General features: G+C 42.6%; 2 protein-coding genes across 4 annotated transcripts in view; both read left to right on the top strand.

The window, feature by feature from the left end:
• The window catches only part of SUFU (SUFU negative regulator of hedgehog signaling), a 106,472-nt gene that overhangs the window by 32,945 nt on the left and 56,062 nt on the right, over positions 1–17,465 (top strand). The window lies entirely within an intron of this gene.
• LOC123650080 (histone H3.3A-like) lies at positions 9,659–10,528 on the top strand. Its single transcript, XM_045568505.1, has one exon. The coding sequence runs from the start codon at positions 9,746–9,748 to the stop codon at positions 10,154–10,156; it is 411 nt and encodes a 136-aa protein (XP_045424461.1). The 5' UTR covers positions 9,659–9,745; the 3' UTR covers positions 10,157–10,528.

Here is a 17,465-nt window from a genome sequence, read left to right as displayed (position 1 = left end):
TGCTTAAGCCAGTGCATTCATATGTGTACCTGCTCAGGTGGAGAGAGATCAGAGAAATGTCAAACAAGTGTTATGAACCACTATCGGGTGGGAGTAAGCAGATAAGCTACTGCAATTAGTTCTGAAATGGTTCTGAAATTATAACACAAGTCAGTGAGAAAATAAGATTTGATTTGATTTGTTCATTTCACTACCACACAGTAAACATCACTAGTAACCATTTGGTAACTACTAATGTGATCATTGATTCAGATGAAGATTATCAGTGTCTGCTGAAACCACTGGGTAAAAGAGTTGCAGGGGGAACAAGATATTCACAAGAATCACTCCACAGATTACTTACTTTTTTTTTTTTTTTTTGAGACAGAGTCTCACTTTGTTGCCCAGGCTAGAGTGAGTGCCGTGGCGTCAGCCTAGCTCACAGCAACCTCAAACTCCTGGGCTTAAACGATCCTACTGCCTCAACCTCCTGAGTAGCTGGGACTACAGGCATGCGCCACCATGCTTGGCTAATTTTTTTTTTTTATATATATATATTTTAGTTGTCCAGCTAATTTTTCTATTTTTGGTAGAGATGGGGTCTCACTCTTGCTCAGGCTGGTCTCGAACTCCTGAGCTCAAGCAATCCACCCGCCTCGGCCTCCCAGAGTGCTAGGATTACAGGCGTGAGCCACCGCGCCTGGCCCAGATTACTTACTTATTAAGAAGAGAAAAAGAATACTTTTAACTGGCTGGGTGCGGTGGCTCACGCCTATAATCCTAGCACTCTGGGAGGCCGAGGCGGGAGGATAGCTCGAGGTCAGGAGTTCGAGACCAGCCTGAGCAAGAGCGAGACCCTGTCTCTACTAAAAGTAGAAAGAAATTAGCTGGACAACTAAAAATATATGGAAAAAATTAGCTGGGCATGGTGGCACATGCCTGTAGTCCCAGGTACTCAGGAGGCTGAGGCAGAAGGATTGCTTAAGCCCAGGAGTTTGAGATTGCTGTGAGCTAGGCTGATGCCACAGCACTCTAGCCCAGGCAACAGAGTGAGACTCTGTCTCCAACAAAAAAAAAGAATACCTTTAACCATGGAAAGGTTTGGGTGGACATCACCTTAATCAAATGATCTAAGGTAGCAACACTAATAATGGAACAAATTATTATGCATTGCAATGTGAAGTATGAAACATCAACTATGTAGCACTTTTCCAAAAATATTTAACTGGAATGGAATAATGAACAGTCAAATCCAGATTGTGAGACACTTTATAAGACAACTGCCTGGATTCTTCAAAAATGTCAATGCTGTGAAAGACATAAAAAGGCAAAGGGTAGGGAGCAGGGCTGTCCTAGATTAAAAGAAACATGATAATTTATATGCACTGTGTGATCCTGGTTAGATCCTGAATTTAAAAAAAGGTAACTTTTAGGACAATTGCAAAAATATGAATGTAGACTGTGTATTAGGTAATAGTATTATCCTATTGTGAAATTCCATAGGTGTGATTATGGTTATATAGGATAATGTCCTTGTTCTTAGGAGACAAAGGCTGAAGTATTTATGGATAAAGTGACATGATGTTTGCAACTTAATTGTCAAATGATTTGGCAAAAAAATAAAGCGTGTGTGTGGAGAGAGAAGAGAAAGCAAATGTGGTGAAATGGTAATAACCGGTGAAGCTAGGTGAATGGTTGGTACTTGGGTATTTATTGTACTGTTGTTTTGACTTTTTTAGAGAATTGGAAATTTTCAAAATAAAATAAAAGTTGTGGCCATTTCTTGGGTATATGTTGACTAATGTGCACTATAGTCCCTTTGGCACTGATGGCTCCTCTGATTGTGGCTCTCAAGTGACTGCTGTAGTTTATACGTGCAGATGACTGACTATAGGCACTTCAGAGTGGGGCAGGGTGACTACACTCCTAAAAGCATAATACTTGACTTTCTGTTTCCATATTTTCTGTAATATGATTGTACTACTGAAATAATAGGTAAAACAAATCTACTTTAAAAGATTTTTTAGAATGAGGTAGGGAATAATAGTAAATTATTTAAATAATAAGAAAATTATCAAATGGTAGTGATTTAAGGTAGACCATGGCCATGGGCCTACATTTTGATGAGGATAAGAGCTAACATTTAGTAGTATGTCCTGTGTGCCAAGTATGGCTATGAGTGCTCATTTAATATGTAGACAAGCCCTGGGAGTTAGGCACTGTTATACCAGCCTCACGGTTGCAGAAAGCAAGGCAATGCAGAGAGGTTAAGCAGCATGTTCTAGATCATACATCTAGTAGGTGCAAAGGCAGGATTTGAACCCAGGTAGTGTAGCTCTTAACAGCACTTTCTTTTTTTTTGAGACAGAGTCTCTCTTTGTTGCCCAGGCTAGAGTGAGTGCTGTGGTGTCAGCCCAGCTCACAGCAACCTCAGAATCCTGGGCTCAAGCAATCCTACTGCCTCAGCCTCCCGAGTAGCTGGGACTAGGCATGCGCCACCATGCCCGGCTAATTTTTTCTATATATTTTTAGTTGTCCGGTTAATTTCTTTCTATTTTTTAGTAGAGACGGGGTCTTGCTCTTGCTCAGGCTGGTCTCGAACTTCTGACCTTGAGCGATCCTCCCGCCTCGGCCTCCCAGAGTGCTAGGATTACAGGCGTGAGCCACCGCGCCCAGTCCCAACAGCACTTCTTAACCATGATGCTGTGTTGCCTGTGACTCAGTTGACATCTTGTGTGCTGGATATCTCAGGATGGACAAGGAGACATATGAGAATCATCCACATAGATGATTGCTGTGGGCTTACACAGTGCTCCATGGTGCCTCCGTGCTGATGCTTAAAATAATGACATTCTGGAACATTTGCAAAATAGAGGAGGGCACAAAGTCCTCTTAAATTCATCCTTTTACCTTTTAATTTTTTTATTCACAAAAATATGTGTATAAAAAGTACACATATAACTATGCAGCTTGATGAGTTTTTACAAGCCAAATAACACCCATGTAATTAGCACCCAAATTGCGAAACATACTAGTTCTCTAGAAACCTCCCTTGTGTCTCCTTTTAGTCACTGCCCTTGCCCTATCCTGACTTCTAGCAGCAGCATCCTTTCATTTTTTTTTTTTTTCCTATTTCACTGCATAGTTAGGTCCTCAGCACCATGTGTTTGAACTCGTTGCTAGTAGTCTAAGTAGGCCCTCATCTCCACTCCTCTCCCCTCCACTCTGCATGTGACTGGTTGGCAGGTTGGCAACATGACATGGTGGTTTAAGAGTGTGGCCTCTGGACCCAGACTGCCTGTGTTCGTAGCTCTGCCAGTTACTGCCTCCTTGCGGCATGTACATCCATTTGCTCATCTGTAAAGCAGGGACAACAGTAACTGTGCATGAAGTCATTGAGAGGGTGAAATGAGTTAATACCTGTTACTTACTGGTACAGAGTAAGTACTATATATTACCTACAATTATTGCTCAGTAGAACAGTGTTTACTTACTGGTACACAATAAGTATGATATAAGTATTACCTGCAATTATTCTTATTATTCAGTCTTAAAAAACTTCATATGGATTGAAAAGGTAGGTACATTGGCCTTTTTTTTTTTTTTTTTTGCAGTAACAGTAAAAACCACCCCATTTAACAGCAAAACTCTATTAGGAAATGCCTTGCTTGTCCCTGAATCAGATGCCTGCCTCAGCTGACATCATGACATTTGTTGCCATTGTCTTGCTCACACACAGAAAATTAGTAATAGTGATACAAATAAAATTACCTTGTTTTGTATATCACCTTATACAAGCAAAACCAAATTCAGTTCAGATATAGCGTGGCTTTATGTAGTTGATTTATGTAGTTGCCTGTGAAGTCTTTGCAAATCAAGCCCTATTCTAAATTCAATAGAGCACATGCAGTTTAGTGAGACCTTGTAGTAAATCCTTTCATAAGGTGAAGTGTCTTTTTATAGTGTGAATAATTGCCCCTTATTGTAAAATGTTTTGTAAGATTGAGTTTAGGCCTATCAGGTTTTCTCAGAGCACAGCACACTCAACTGATACTATAGAGAACTTCCCTTGTGACTTGGAGACATTACCCTGTGTGGTTACACTTACAAGGATTACACATGTACATATACAGAACATGTGTATTTTATGTTTGATGTGTACACAGATACACCTGCATGTGTACATAGCATTGTAATTCTGTGTGATGATCTTGCCTTGCTGTGCCATCTGCCTTAAGCCCAGTGACTTTATGTGGAGCACTCTGCCCACCCATTTGCATGTAAGAACATGCCAAGAAGTATAATCAAGTAAGTGGAATGTGTAGACCTGCTTTTCCAGATCTGAATAGCATATACAGTTTTACCTTCCAGGCTTGGAAATAGCATCAAGGCAGGGGAGGCAAAGGAAAGAGGCATGGTGCAACTCAGGACGTGTGCATGGGGGCGGGGGGCGGCAATGCCCATAGCCGGCAGGCGGCCTTGCAAGGCAGCCTTGAAGCCTGCTCTGGAGAATGACCTAGACAGGCCCTGGAACTTAGCCCTGACCTGCTGGAGGACAATTATCCTTTGGTAGGTTTGCTCAGAGGGTGGAAGCTGAGCTAGAGAGAAAAGGAAGTGGAAATGACAGAAACCCAGGACAGAAGAGCATGAGGAGGTGGCGAAGGCTTCCAGATGTGAGAGTAGAATAGGTTAGGGTTTATCTTAGTTGGGCCTCTTCTAGTTATAAGAAAATGACAGAAACCCAACTCAAACTACCTTAAACAATAACAGACTTTATTGGCTCAGATAACTGGGAGGACCCAACCAGGGTTTCTGGTGTGGCTTGATTAATATGTTTAAGCAATGTCCTCAGGGCTATGACTATAGCTATGACTCTCTGCATACTGGTCTTGTGCTACAGACTGACTCTCCCCATGTGCCAGGAAAAACAAGCACCACCATTCCTAGTTTCGGGTTCTCTCTGTTTGTAGTCCCAACAGGCAGAAGGCTTTTTACTTTCAACTTTCCTACATCAGTCCCAGGGGAAGGACTCAGATTAGTTTTGCCTGGGCCATGTGACCACCCTGGTTGGTGGTGGTGGTCCAGGTGGAGCACCAGGATTTATGCTTAAAAGTCCTCCCTGCTTCTCACTTCCAAGCACAAGGAGTGGGAGGGAAGTCATCTAAAGCAAAGGGCAGCCACTGGCAGAAAAAGAATAGTTATATCTCTGGGTGGGCAGAATCAGTTGCTCCCACAGGGCTGTAGGGACGTCTCTTACCTTAGTAATCTTGGTGTGCAGTTGGATGTGGGATTCAAATCATTATAGGAGGTGTATATGGAATGGATAACTTTTGTTCTGTTTTGTTGTACCTGTTGGGATGGTTTTGAGTACAAATAATAGAACACCCTGACTAGAATGGCCTAATGATAAGGCACTTAGCTTTCACAGCAAGTTATCTGGAGGAGGGGCAGTTCCAGGCTGGTTGTCATCTGTTCAACAACATCGTCAAGGACCTGAGTTCTTTTCAACTCTCTGCTCTGCCTTCCTCAGCACTTCAGCTTGTCTCTTCAAACTGGTTTCCTCATATTTCATTTCCTCATGCTGCCATGATCCCTAGCTTCCTGGAATCACACCTGGCAGAGTCCACAAGCAGTAAGAGAAACATTTCTGTCCTATGTCTCCTTTAAAGGTCAGTCAAAACCTCCATAGAACTCCCCTCATTGATGTCCCGTTGCATCTCATTGGAAACTGAGATGACCATGTTGGCTGGGAATGGGCCCAGCCATGAAAAGGCAGAAAAACAAAATTAGGATTCTGTTAGTAAGAAGGGGAGTGGCCATCAGGTAGGCAAAACAGTATTTGCCACTCCCACCTAGGAAGCTCAGCCCCCTGCCTAGGATCTGAGGAGCCTTGCATATTGGTCAGGACGCTGGGCCATTACAAAAGTATCATGTAGAAAGAGAATATTCCAGCCATGAGGATAGGGTGGCTGTCATTTTACCTGCTACAGCAGATTTAGAACCTAGTCTAGCCTCTGGTATGAATCATTTGGAAAGTTCTGCAATAAAACATCTATAAGTTCACCAGTAGACACTTCAATGTCTGTCTTTCCTGTAATACTTTGCATTCAGTTTCTCTTACTTCCCTATTCCTTTTTAATTTTATGATCAGTTTATTCTTTCTCCTTAGATTCCCAGTGACTGCTCCCCTACCCATCATCCTCTGGGTTTCATTAGAAAGAAACCATTCCCCAACTCGGCAGGGCTAGATTTCTGAAGTACACTTTAGAATTCTGCTGGAGAGGCTGTCTGTCTGCTCTCAGTTTTGCCATTGGTAGGCCCTAACCACAAATTCCAAGGCAATTTCACATAAGTTTTTAGGAGAAACATCGCCCCCCACCCCCGCCTTCTAATTGACACTGTGGAAATTCAAGTGCTTTCCCTTGCTGCAGTTTAATGGCATCCTCATGACATGTATTGAGTCGGGCCCAAGAGGGAGACAGGATGGCACCATCTGAACAGGGACCTCTCCTGAACTGTCAGAGCTCGTGGCTGATTGAACTCTGTGATACTGATAGATTCTAATGCCAACAGAGATTTAAAAAAAAACAAAAACAAAAAAACCACTTTCTTTCTTTTCCCCTGTTTATAAAAGAAATACTTGCTTATTATATCTGAAACTTAGAAATATATGACACAGAAGATGAAAATCCTTCATAATTCATTCCCTCACTGAGAAAACTTTGGTGTTCCTATTTCTAGATTTTCTTTTCTAGATAGAATTATCATTGCTTTTCATACTGTTTTGCAGCTTGCTTTTTTTACTTAATGTCTTTTGGACATCTTTCTATGTCAGTATGTTCTTTTTAACTCTATATTTTTTTAGTATCTAGATATACTGTACTTTATTTAACCAGTCTTCTATTGTTGGGCATTTGGGTTATTTCCAGTTTTTCCGATCACAAACCTGCAGTGAGCATTCTTATATGTCTTTGTACTCTTGCCTAAGTATTTCTGTGGGATAAATTCCTAGAAGTGGGAATGCTAGGTTAAGAGAAATGAACATTTTACATGTTAATAGCTATTGCTGAAGGTTTTTTTAAAAGTGAGGGGGAGGCTGGGCGCGGTGGCTCACGCCTGTAATCCTAGCACTCTGGGAGGCCGAGGCGGGCGGATCCTTTGAGCTCAGGAGTTCGAGACCAGCCTGAGCAAGAGCGAGACCCCGTCTCTACTAAAAATAGAAAGAAATTATCTGGACAACTAAAATATATATAGAAAAAATTAGCTGGGCATGGTGGCACATGCCTGTAGTCCCAGCTACCTGGGAGGCTGAGGCAGAAGGATCGCTTGAGCCCAGGAGTTTGAGGTTGCTGTGAGCTAGGCTGATGCCACGGCACTCACTCTAGCCCGGGCAACAGAGTGAGACTCTGTCTCAAAAAAAAAAAAAAAAAAAAAAAGTGAGGGGGAGTTAGATGAATGAATACGTTATTAAAATAATACTGTTGTGACCATCCAGTAAATGTTACAGTTATTTTCAACAAACAATGGAATGATTGATATGTAGAAGTATTTTTATAGCAACAAAGAACTCTACTGAGTCCTTCGAATCAGTCCCCTTTCTTAGGTTACTTGGCCTGAGAGATTGGTTAATACATGCTAAATGACACACATTTGGGATTAGGAAAGATCAGTAAGATCTTATGCAGTGTATGGTACAGTTTAGATCTGCCCAGGAATCCATCCATCATGCTTCTTGTCCTTGAAGTTGGAAGTGCTAAGGGACACGGCCTGCCTCCTGAAGTCAGAGAGACTTTTCCAGATAGCACGTCAAGTTTTATATATGGAACCTCAGTGAATTGTGGAGTTTTTTTGAGTTTTGCCTCCTCCTACTTTTCCTACAGTTAACACATGTAGTTCAGTGTTTTCCTGTTGAGGCCATTTTTTTTTTTTTTTTTAAGACAGTTTCACTCTGTTGCCCGGGCTAGACTGCTGTGGCATCAGCCTAGCTCACAGCAACCTCAAACTCCTGGGCTCAAGTGATCCTCCTGCCTCAGCCTCCTGAGTAGCTGGAACTACAGGCATGCGCCACCATGGAGGCCATTTTTTAAAACTTGCTTTTCTATAGTTAAAAGTAAGTGAATAAAACACTAGCTATTGAGCACCATATTATCCTAGGCACTTACATTCTTTTATTTAATTGGTGCAGTAGGTAGCCCAATGAGGAAGATATCAATATTGTCACTTTTCAGATAGGGTTGGAAGGTGATGGGCCCTGCAGAATTCCCTGCAGCTGCTGAGTGCAGGAGCGAGCCTCCAGGCCAGCTTGGTTTGCGTGCTGTAGCCTCTCAGCCTCCAAGGATCCATTTTAAATGAAGAGCAAGAAAAGGAGCTCTTTTTCATCAGTTGTATTTATTTTATTTAAGTGCCTATTTTTTGAGATGCTGGGTAAGCTATGTGGAACAAACTTTCCACTGCCCATAGGTAGTAGAGATAGACATTGAAAAAGTAAGCAAATAAATATTTGATTCCATAAGATCACTAAAAGGGAAAGATGAAGAACTGAAAGAGGCTTCTGTGGCTGGAGGAGGTGAGGGAGAGGAAAGGGCTCAGGAAAAGCTGGAGGCCCAGCAGGGAGGGGAAAGTGCTGCGCCTTGAGGTGAGTCTGGATTTGATTCTAAGGGCAGTGAAAAGCTATGCAAGTGAGTTAGGGAGGAAGGTGAAATGGCCAGTCTGGGGAGTGAAAATCCTTTTTTTTTTTTTTAATTAAGATATACTTGGATTTGAAATATTTGAGGCTTTCTGCTTGCAGTTTGAGTGTGGCTCATGCCCAGAAGAGGCCGGGGGCTGCTGCAGCAATTTGGAGCACAGCTGTCAGGGTCATGGGTTCTTTTCAGCTCTGCTGTTCTCATCCTTGGGTCCTTGAATGCAGGATAATCCTGTCCCAAGCTTGCTATCCCCTGATACTCTCCAGCCTAGGGAGGGGACCTGTCTTCTCTCTTGCGGGTGTTAGCAGACTCAGCATTACTGTGCTCAACAGCACACCAAAGGGCTGTCTTCCCAGATCCAAGAGGTAGAGCAGGCTTTGCTTCCTCATCCCTGCCTTGAAGGTGAGTGAAGGAAGTCAGGAAGATTGAGTGAGGAGCTCAGAGCGCATCTGCAGGTAAGACGTTGTTAGGCTGCAGTTCAGCTTCTCATCTACAGCTCACCTGGCTTTCTTCTCTCTGATGTCCCAAGTATAAGTGGTATTAATATCTTTGCCTCAAGTAAAGCCTTCTGAAAGGAGATGCTCCATCATTACCAAGGGGAGCTGTGGAATTCTGTTGTTTCCTGATTTGGATAAGCTGCCTGTCGCTCTTAGTCAGCTAACCAAAGCCAAATGGAGCTGCCTAGCTATATTAATGTCATTTTTCTTCCTCATACTCTTTTTTGATTTTCCTGACATTTACTTTCCCTCAGCCTGATTTATCCTCTTTTCTGGTTGCTGTGAATCTATAAAATATTTTCCCTTTCATCTGTTAGTGATACTGACCAACTATAAGGGCAAACAACCCCTGCTTTCTCTGTGTTTTCCCAAGATTTTGGATTAATAGTTGAAAGATAGTGTTCCTATGCCACTGAAGAAAAATAGGCCAATCCCTCAGAGACGAGTTTGTGCCCTAAAATTTAAATGATTTAGCCAATATATAAATCTGGGTGTTGGCCGTCGCTCGCCAACGCCAGCCGCCGCCTCTCGCTCGCCGAGATCCAGCCGAAGGAGAAGGGGGGTAAGTGAGGAGGTCTTGCTACCATGGCTCGTACAAAGCAGACTGCCCGCAAATCGACCGGTGGTAAAGCACCCAGGAAGCAACTGGCTACAAAAGCCGCTCGCAAGAGTGCGCCCTCTACTGGAGGGGTGAAGAAACCTCATCGCTACAGGCCTGGTACAGTGGCACTCCGTGAAATTAGACGTTATCAGAAGTCCACTGAACTTCTGATTCGCAAACTTCCTTTCCAGCGTCTGGTGCGAGAAATTGCTCAGGACTTCAAAACAGATCTGCGCTTCCAGAGCGCAGCTATTGATGCTTTGCAGGAGGCAAGTGAGGCCTATCTGGTTGGCCTCTTTGAAGACACCAATCTCTGTGCTACCCATGCCAAACGTGTAACAATTATGCCAAAAGACATCCAGCTAGCACGCCGCATACGTGGAGAACGTGCTTAAGAATCCACTATGATGGGAAAACATTTCATTCTCAAAAAAAAAAAAAAAAAAATTCTCTTCTTCCTGTTATTGGTAGTTCTGAACGTTAGATTTTTTTTTTTCCCATGGGGTCAAAAGGTACCTAAGTATATGATTGCGAGTGGAAAAATAGGGGACAGAAATCAGGTATTGGCAGTTTTTTTCCATTTTCATTTGTGTGTGAATTTTTAACATAAATGCGGGGATATGAAGCATTAATGCAAGTCAAATGTTTCAGTGAACAAGTTTCAGCAGTTCAACTTTATAACAATTATAAATAAACCTGTTAAATTTTTCTGGACAATGCCAGCATTTGGATTTTTTTAAAACAAGTAAATTTCTTATTGACGGCAACTAAATGGTGTTTGTAGCATTTTTATCATACAGTAGATTCCATCCATTCACTATACTTTTCTAACTGAGTTGTCCTACATGCAAGTACATGTTTTTAATGTTGTCTGTCTTCTGTGCTGTTCCTGTAAGTTTGCTATTAAAATACATTAAACTGTAAAAAAAAAAATAAATAAATCTGGGTGTTTTTAGGGAAAACTTAAATCCTAAGAGTAGAGGTTGGCAAGTACAGCCTGCAGGCGCAATCCTGATGGCCACCTGTTTTTGTAAATAAAATTTGGCTGGATCACAGCCATGCCCATTATATTACTGCCTGTGGTTTCTTCTGTGTTATAACAGCAGAGTTGAGTAGTTATGACAAGTACTATGTGGCCCTCACAGTCCAAAACATCTAATATCTGGCCGTTTACCGAAAAGGTCTGCCGACCCCTGACTTCAAGTGTTTTCTACTTCTGAAATCCTAAGAAAAGGGACTGGTTCTCAAGGACTCAGTAGTGTTCTTTGTTATAAAAGAAACGACTCAAGTGTAGAAGTGGCCATCTTTAAATCTCTGTGAGATTCCAGAGGCCCTGTGAAATGAATTGCCTTAGCTGGGTCCTATGCCCCAGCCGGTGATAGAAGAATCAATCATAGTACTTGGAGGGTTTCTTGGGGGAGAGGGGACTGCATCTCCTGCTGAGCTGCTGCAGGAAGCAAATTCCTTTAGCTTCCATGGATCTGTATCTTACTTGGGGAACTGCTTTAAATGCTTTGAGCTACTTAGTAGAAAGAGGCTATTTGATACATACATTAAACTAGGGTAATTCACCCTCAGACTAGTTCTCTCCTCTCTGTCCCCTGTGGAGTCGTAATTGGTTGGCTCTTTCAACAGAAACTGGCCGTTGTCTCTAAAGCGCCTGCATTTCAGGGATGCTCCCTGCAGTGGGCAGTGAAGATCACTGGCAAGCGGAGCAGAGCAGCTAGAGTTAGGATGGTAGACTGGCATCTCTGCAGGCAGGAGGTAAAAACCCTTTGATGATGCAGAACTGCTCATGGAAGAATAGAATGTTCAGCGAAGAGGGCTGGAGAAGAAAATGACTGGGAAGAGGACCCAAGTGGCAGGTTGCCTGGGTTCAAATCCCACTTGGGCCATGTGGGACCCATGGGACCTGTGGTCAAAATCGAACATTTCCAAGGCTTGGTTTCTTCATCTGTGACACACAGGTCATCATAACTTCTACTTCATAATACATGTAATGCTCCTAGTGCAGTACCTGGCATTATACATGGAAGCAATTAAGATTATCTGTGTTGTTATTTAAGAAGCATATTGCAACAGGCTTAAAAGAAAAAGGAAGCTTATTGCAACATTGTGTAGAGTTGGGTTCCAATTCTGATAGCAATATATACATGTCCACATAAATGACTGGAAGAGTTACATGAAGATATCCACAGAGGCCATCTTAGGGTGATGGCGTTATGAGTCATTGATATCTTTTTGTACCTTCCTGCCATTTTGAGGTTTTCTGCATAGAGCATGGATTTTATTATCAGAAAAGAAAAACCAAAAGGATAACCATGACTGAATTTTTAAAAGAATTTCTCAGAGGACAGGGACAGTGAACCCTAAGAAGCAGGCCCAGCCCAGTATCACAGGTGCTGGTGAGGACAGGTCACCACCTCAGGCTGTGCTCTACGGTACTGAGGAGGATGTATTTACTGTAACAGCTCCGGATAAGATGCAGTGCCCTGCTTTCTTTCTCATTTTCTTCGTAGATCTCTCAGTGGAAAATGACTAGCGCCCCTGAGGCAGACACAGTACTGCTTGGGCTCCCCTGGGAGTGGGTCTCCACAGCCAGGCCTGTCTTCTTCCAGGGCAGATGCAAAGACAGGGTGCTCTTATTTGTGTTCTCTCCAGGACTCAGGGCCAGGAGACCAGCCTGGCCCACCCTCCAGAGTTCTGATGAGGTTCCAGCAGCATTTCTGATTCCTTACAGAGCCCCCTTCCAGGAATATGACAACTGGAATTAGAACAAGGGAGTGAAAGAAAAAGGAACTCAGGTGCTTTTCAAGAGGGCTTTGCAGTAAACCCAGATGATGGGTTGTTGTTTTGCTGGCATGAGCAGGTGGACTCTGAAACAGCAGGGAGGGGGCCTTCCCCTGCCTTGTCCTGCTTGGCCGAGTGGAAGCTGCATGCCTGGGACACTGCACTAGGCAGGGGAGGCATCTCTGGAGTAGGGTGCAGCCCAGGATGCAGACCTTCCTGAGCCCCGAGCCTAGCTCTGCCAGGCCCTGTTTAAGTTTGAAGATTTAGGGAGAACAGGACACTATGAACTTCCTGGACCAACTGGGCATATCTAGGTCTTCCCCATATTGAGCAGTGTGGTGACCTGAATATAGGAAGCGTTCGCCCTTTGCCTTTCTTCACTGGGCCACTCAGATCACACATGCATTGTCTTCTGGCCTGGCTGGTGCACTTTTATTCCCCCAAACAAAAATAACTTTATTGTTTTTCAGATTATAAAAGTGACATGTAAAAAAATCCAAACAATACTGAAAACATGAAAAGAACAAGTCACCAAACAATGGGTAGAGCGGAGTTGCATTTTTACTTTAAAAAAAGAAAAAAACAGCCGCGCGCGGTGGCTCACGCCTGTAATCCTAGCACTCTGGGAGGCCAAGGCGGGAGGATCGCTCGAGGTCAGGAGTTCGAGATCAGCCTGAGCAAGAGCGAGACCCCTGTCTCTACCAAAAATAGAAAGAAATTATATGGACAACTAAAAATATATACAGAAAAAATTAGCTGGGCATGGTGGCACATACCTGTAGTCCCAGCTACTCAGAAGGCTGAGACAGAAGGATCGCTTGAGCCCAGGAGTTTGAGGTTACCGTGAGCTAGGCTGATGCCGTGGCACTCTAGCCTGGGCAACAGAGTGAGACTCTGTCTCAAAAAAAAAAAAAAAAAAGAAAGAAAGAAAAGAAGAAAGTATGAATTTGATTATACATGCTCAGAAGAAAGTCTTGAAGATTGCATATCACGTGTTAACAGTTGTTATAACTGAGAAATGGGACTGATGGGGAAAGAGATTTTCAGTTTTTATTTTATATACTTCTCTGTTTGCATTTCTTATAATAAGCCTATATTACTTTGCAACTTAAACATATAATTGAAAATGAAAATAAACATGCCTCTGAGGCAGCCATTCTTTATTTGGTTATCATCCTTCTAGACATGTCTCTATGCATAAAATGATGAGACAGTTTTACTAAGTACTGTATGTATTAACATCCTTTCATCACCCAGCGTCATGTCATGGAGGTCTTTCTAGTTAAATAAGTATAGTTCAGCTGCAACATTCATAATTGGTTGCATGGTGTTCCATTGTACGATAGTAAGGTAATCAACCCCTCTGATATAAACAGACCCCTCTTGATGTGCTTTCAGATAGTTTTCAGTTTTCCTCATTTTAAACAATGCTGTAAGGAACATCCATGTACATCTTGGCCACTGTATCCAGTTATCTCAGGATAAATTCCTATAGTGGGATTATGGGTCATAAAGTCTGCACATTTTGCAGTTTGGCACATATGCCCAGCTGTGCTCTGTGAAGGTGACTCCACCAGGCAGGGTGGCCCCTGCCATGACTGCTACTATGTTCTTACCTGTAGTCCTGGCCAGTCGGCAGGCCAGGTACCAAGGAAGCAGCGTGTAGCCTTTCAAGTCTATAAAATGAGTCACAGGAGTCTTCCAGCTTTTGGTAACTTCAAGGCTGGCTTTATTCCAGTGTTAAGGAAGTTCTTTGAGGCTGGGCATATGAGCTAAGCAGACTCTGTGGCTCTCAGCAAGCGCTGCTAAATGCACTACCTGAGTTCACCCTCACGACATAGTTCCTACTCCATCCCTCCAAGCAGGAAGAAATGTCCTGTAAAGGAGTCTGTTCTAAACACTGAAAGGTTATCACTAATGATTGCTGCCTCTTCCTGTAATCAGATCACCCAAAATTGGGTATCTATAACCCCCTCTCTGGATCTGATTGGTAGGGAAGCTTTGACAGTGCACAGGGCAGGTGCATAGGCAGCTGAGAATCTGGCTTTTACACATATACTCAGAAGTGTCTGCTTCACGTCCCATCTCTGAGCAACAGCCCCTCCTGGGTACCATCTCTACAAGGGACATGGACAAGTGCCACCAGAAAAGGGTAGCTTTCAGACTGGCAAAACCTCTCTAAACTGTGCAGTCTGTAAGGAATGGCTATAAAAGTGAGGAAACTGGAAACATTTTAGTTTGAAGAAGCAAAGACTTTGGGGTAGAGTGTGTAGGGAGTTGAACTATGACCCACACAGGTGTTCTAAAATATTTGAGATCTCACCATATGGTAAAGGGATTTGACTTTTCCTTTGTTACCGAAAATAGAGAACTAGAAAGCTATTAACTGTTCACTGGGATGTAGAAGCAGAAACTCACCATCTCTGAAGTTGTCCAGGTAAAGTCTGGGCAGTCTTTACTAGGCCTTTGTAGAGGGGATATTAGCGCTGGGTGTGAAGTTGGTGATTCGAGAGTTTAGACTGCTGAACCCAGAGGCCACTGAATAACACTGGTTTTTCTTCTAATCCAGCATTCTTGTGACCACTTCCCGTGCTTCATCTGGTTTCCTGCAAATAGCCCTGCCTCCTTCCTCTTCTCAGTGCTTCCTAGCCCTCCAGGTCTGACCCAGCTGGGTGATCTCTGAGAACACCCATTAATACTGTAGCTGTGTTTCTTGATGTAAATTAAGGCAGGAAGAGAGGGGGTTTAGTTTCCTGAGCAGAAAATTAGAATCATGGCTCTGCCACAGTGGATGGATTCTGTGTCTATGCTGTAGTTCCCACTGGATCCTTCTGTCTTCATTCCTTTTTGTGTAAATAGTGGCCATGTTTTCCAGTGGTTGAATCTTTCAAATGAAAAACAACTGCTTAATTTGTACTTTCAGTACACAGGGTAATTTTTACATATTTTAATTATTTTCTTGGATTCTAAAAAACACCCTGCAAAGTAGTCAATATCATCACATCATGTTTTGATATGTGAAAAAGCAGATGTAGAGAAGTTAAGTGACTTCTTCAAGGCTACACAGCAAATGAAATTGCATCAGAGAATAAAGCAAAGAGACCTGTTATTAAATGGAGACTCTTAACTTGAGGATCTGGTTTTGTCTTGTTGGACTTAGGGGTAAACATAATACATTTGGGGTAACTATGTGCCCCCATGATCTGGTAGAAGAAAAATAATCAGTGCTAAGGAATGATGCTTTTACCTTATACTAACATGGCTAGTGACAGAGCTAGAGAGAAGTTAGTATTGCATTAGTTTATCCTTTCTTCAGGTCGCTGGGGATGAGGCCAACCAAAATACGCTCAGGGTTAAAAGTTGATGTTTCAAGCTAGTAGCGCATACATACACAAAAAGAAAGATGCTCATCTCACTCATAATAAGACAAATGTAAGTTAAACTACCCTGAGATACCACTCCTCATTTGATGGAAGTCCAAGTCTGATCACATACCCTGTTGTCAGGCTGTAGGGAAACAGGCACTTTGATATATTCATGGTGGGATACAAAATCCTGCTAACCCTCTGGAAGGGAATGTATCAATATCTAGCAAAATGCGTATGTCTTTACCCTTTGATGCAGCAATGCCAGCAATCCCACTTCTAGGAATGTCAAAGATGCAAGCAAAAATATGAAAAGACATTTACAAATAGCTATTAACTGAAGCACTATTTGTAATAATTAGCTCAGGCATCTTCTTATGGAGTGACAGGTCCATGGGGAGAAGTGGGAAGTCTTTTTCAGGTCTTTGCTTTTGTTTGCTACTGTCCCATTGTTCAGAGCAACTCCCCTGGCCAAGCCTAGAGTCAGAGAAGGACAGGATGTAAAGTTACAGGTACAAGGAATGAGTTCAGGGAGGGTATTAATTTGGGTTACTAATGCAACTAGTTTACACAGAGAGCTTAGAGTCTTTCTTGTCATTCCCACCAGCATGGTCTATAGAGATATCATCCAGATCATCCAAATAGAATATACTCGAAATTAACAAGATGTCTCTTTGAATGTATAAATCCAACCACTGTATTGCAGATATTGTAATATATACTCGGTAGTTATGTTTGGGAATATGAATACTTATCGGTCTACCTGTGCAGTAAATAATTTGAAGACCAGGCACAGTGGCTCACATCTATAATCCTAGCACTTTGGGAGGCTGAGGTGGGCAGATTGCTTGACACTAGGATTTCAAGACCAACTTAGGCAATAGTGAGGCCCCATCTCTACAAAAAATAAAAAATTAGTCAGTTATGGTGGCTAACACCTGTAGTCCCAGCTACTTAGGAGGCTAAGGCAAGAGGATCGCCTAAGTCCAGGAGTTTGAGGCTGCAGTGAGCTATGATGACACCACTGCACTCTAGCCCAGGCAACAGAACAAGACTCTGTCTCAAAAAAAAAGAAAAGAAAAGAAAAGAAAAAACAACTTGAAGGTAGTAATAAAAATGGTGATGAGGACTGGCACTATCTCATCAAGAATATCTAGTCAGGGCCAGGCACATTGTGTGGCTCATGCCTGTAATCCCAGCACTTTGGGAGGCTGAGGTAGGAGGATTGCTTGAGGCCAGAAGTTCGAGGCTGGCAGTGAGCTATGATCACGCCACTGCACTCCAGCCTGGGTGACAGAGTGAGAACCTATCTCAAAAAAAAAAAAAAAAGTAAAAATAAAAAAAGAATGAGGAATGTCTATATAGTGTCTTTAAAGTTGTCCTTTTAAATGGCAGGCAGATGAGTCAAAGCAAAAAGTTTTCTTTTTCATATAGCCTAGAAAGTTATTAAATATCAGGGATGTAAAATCAGACATATGGCTATATTGTGAAGAAAATAAAATTATGGCCATTGCACTTTGTATTTTCTTTTTCTTTTTTGGAAGACAGA

Source organism: Lemur catta, chromosome 14 (genome assembly GCF_020740605.2).
Source record: "Lemur catta isolate mLemCat1 chromosome 14, mLemCat1.pri, whole genome shotgun sequence".
In the NCBI taxonomy this organism is placed as follows: domain Eukaryota; kingdom Metazoa; phylum Chordata; class Mammalia; order Primates; family Lemuridae; genus Lemur; species Lemur catta.
Note: the sequence above shows the minus strand (reverse complement) of the source record. Positions and strands in the feature narration are given on the sequence as shown.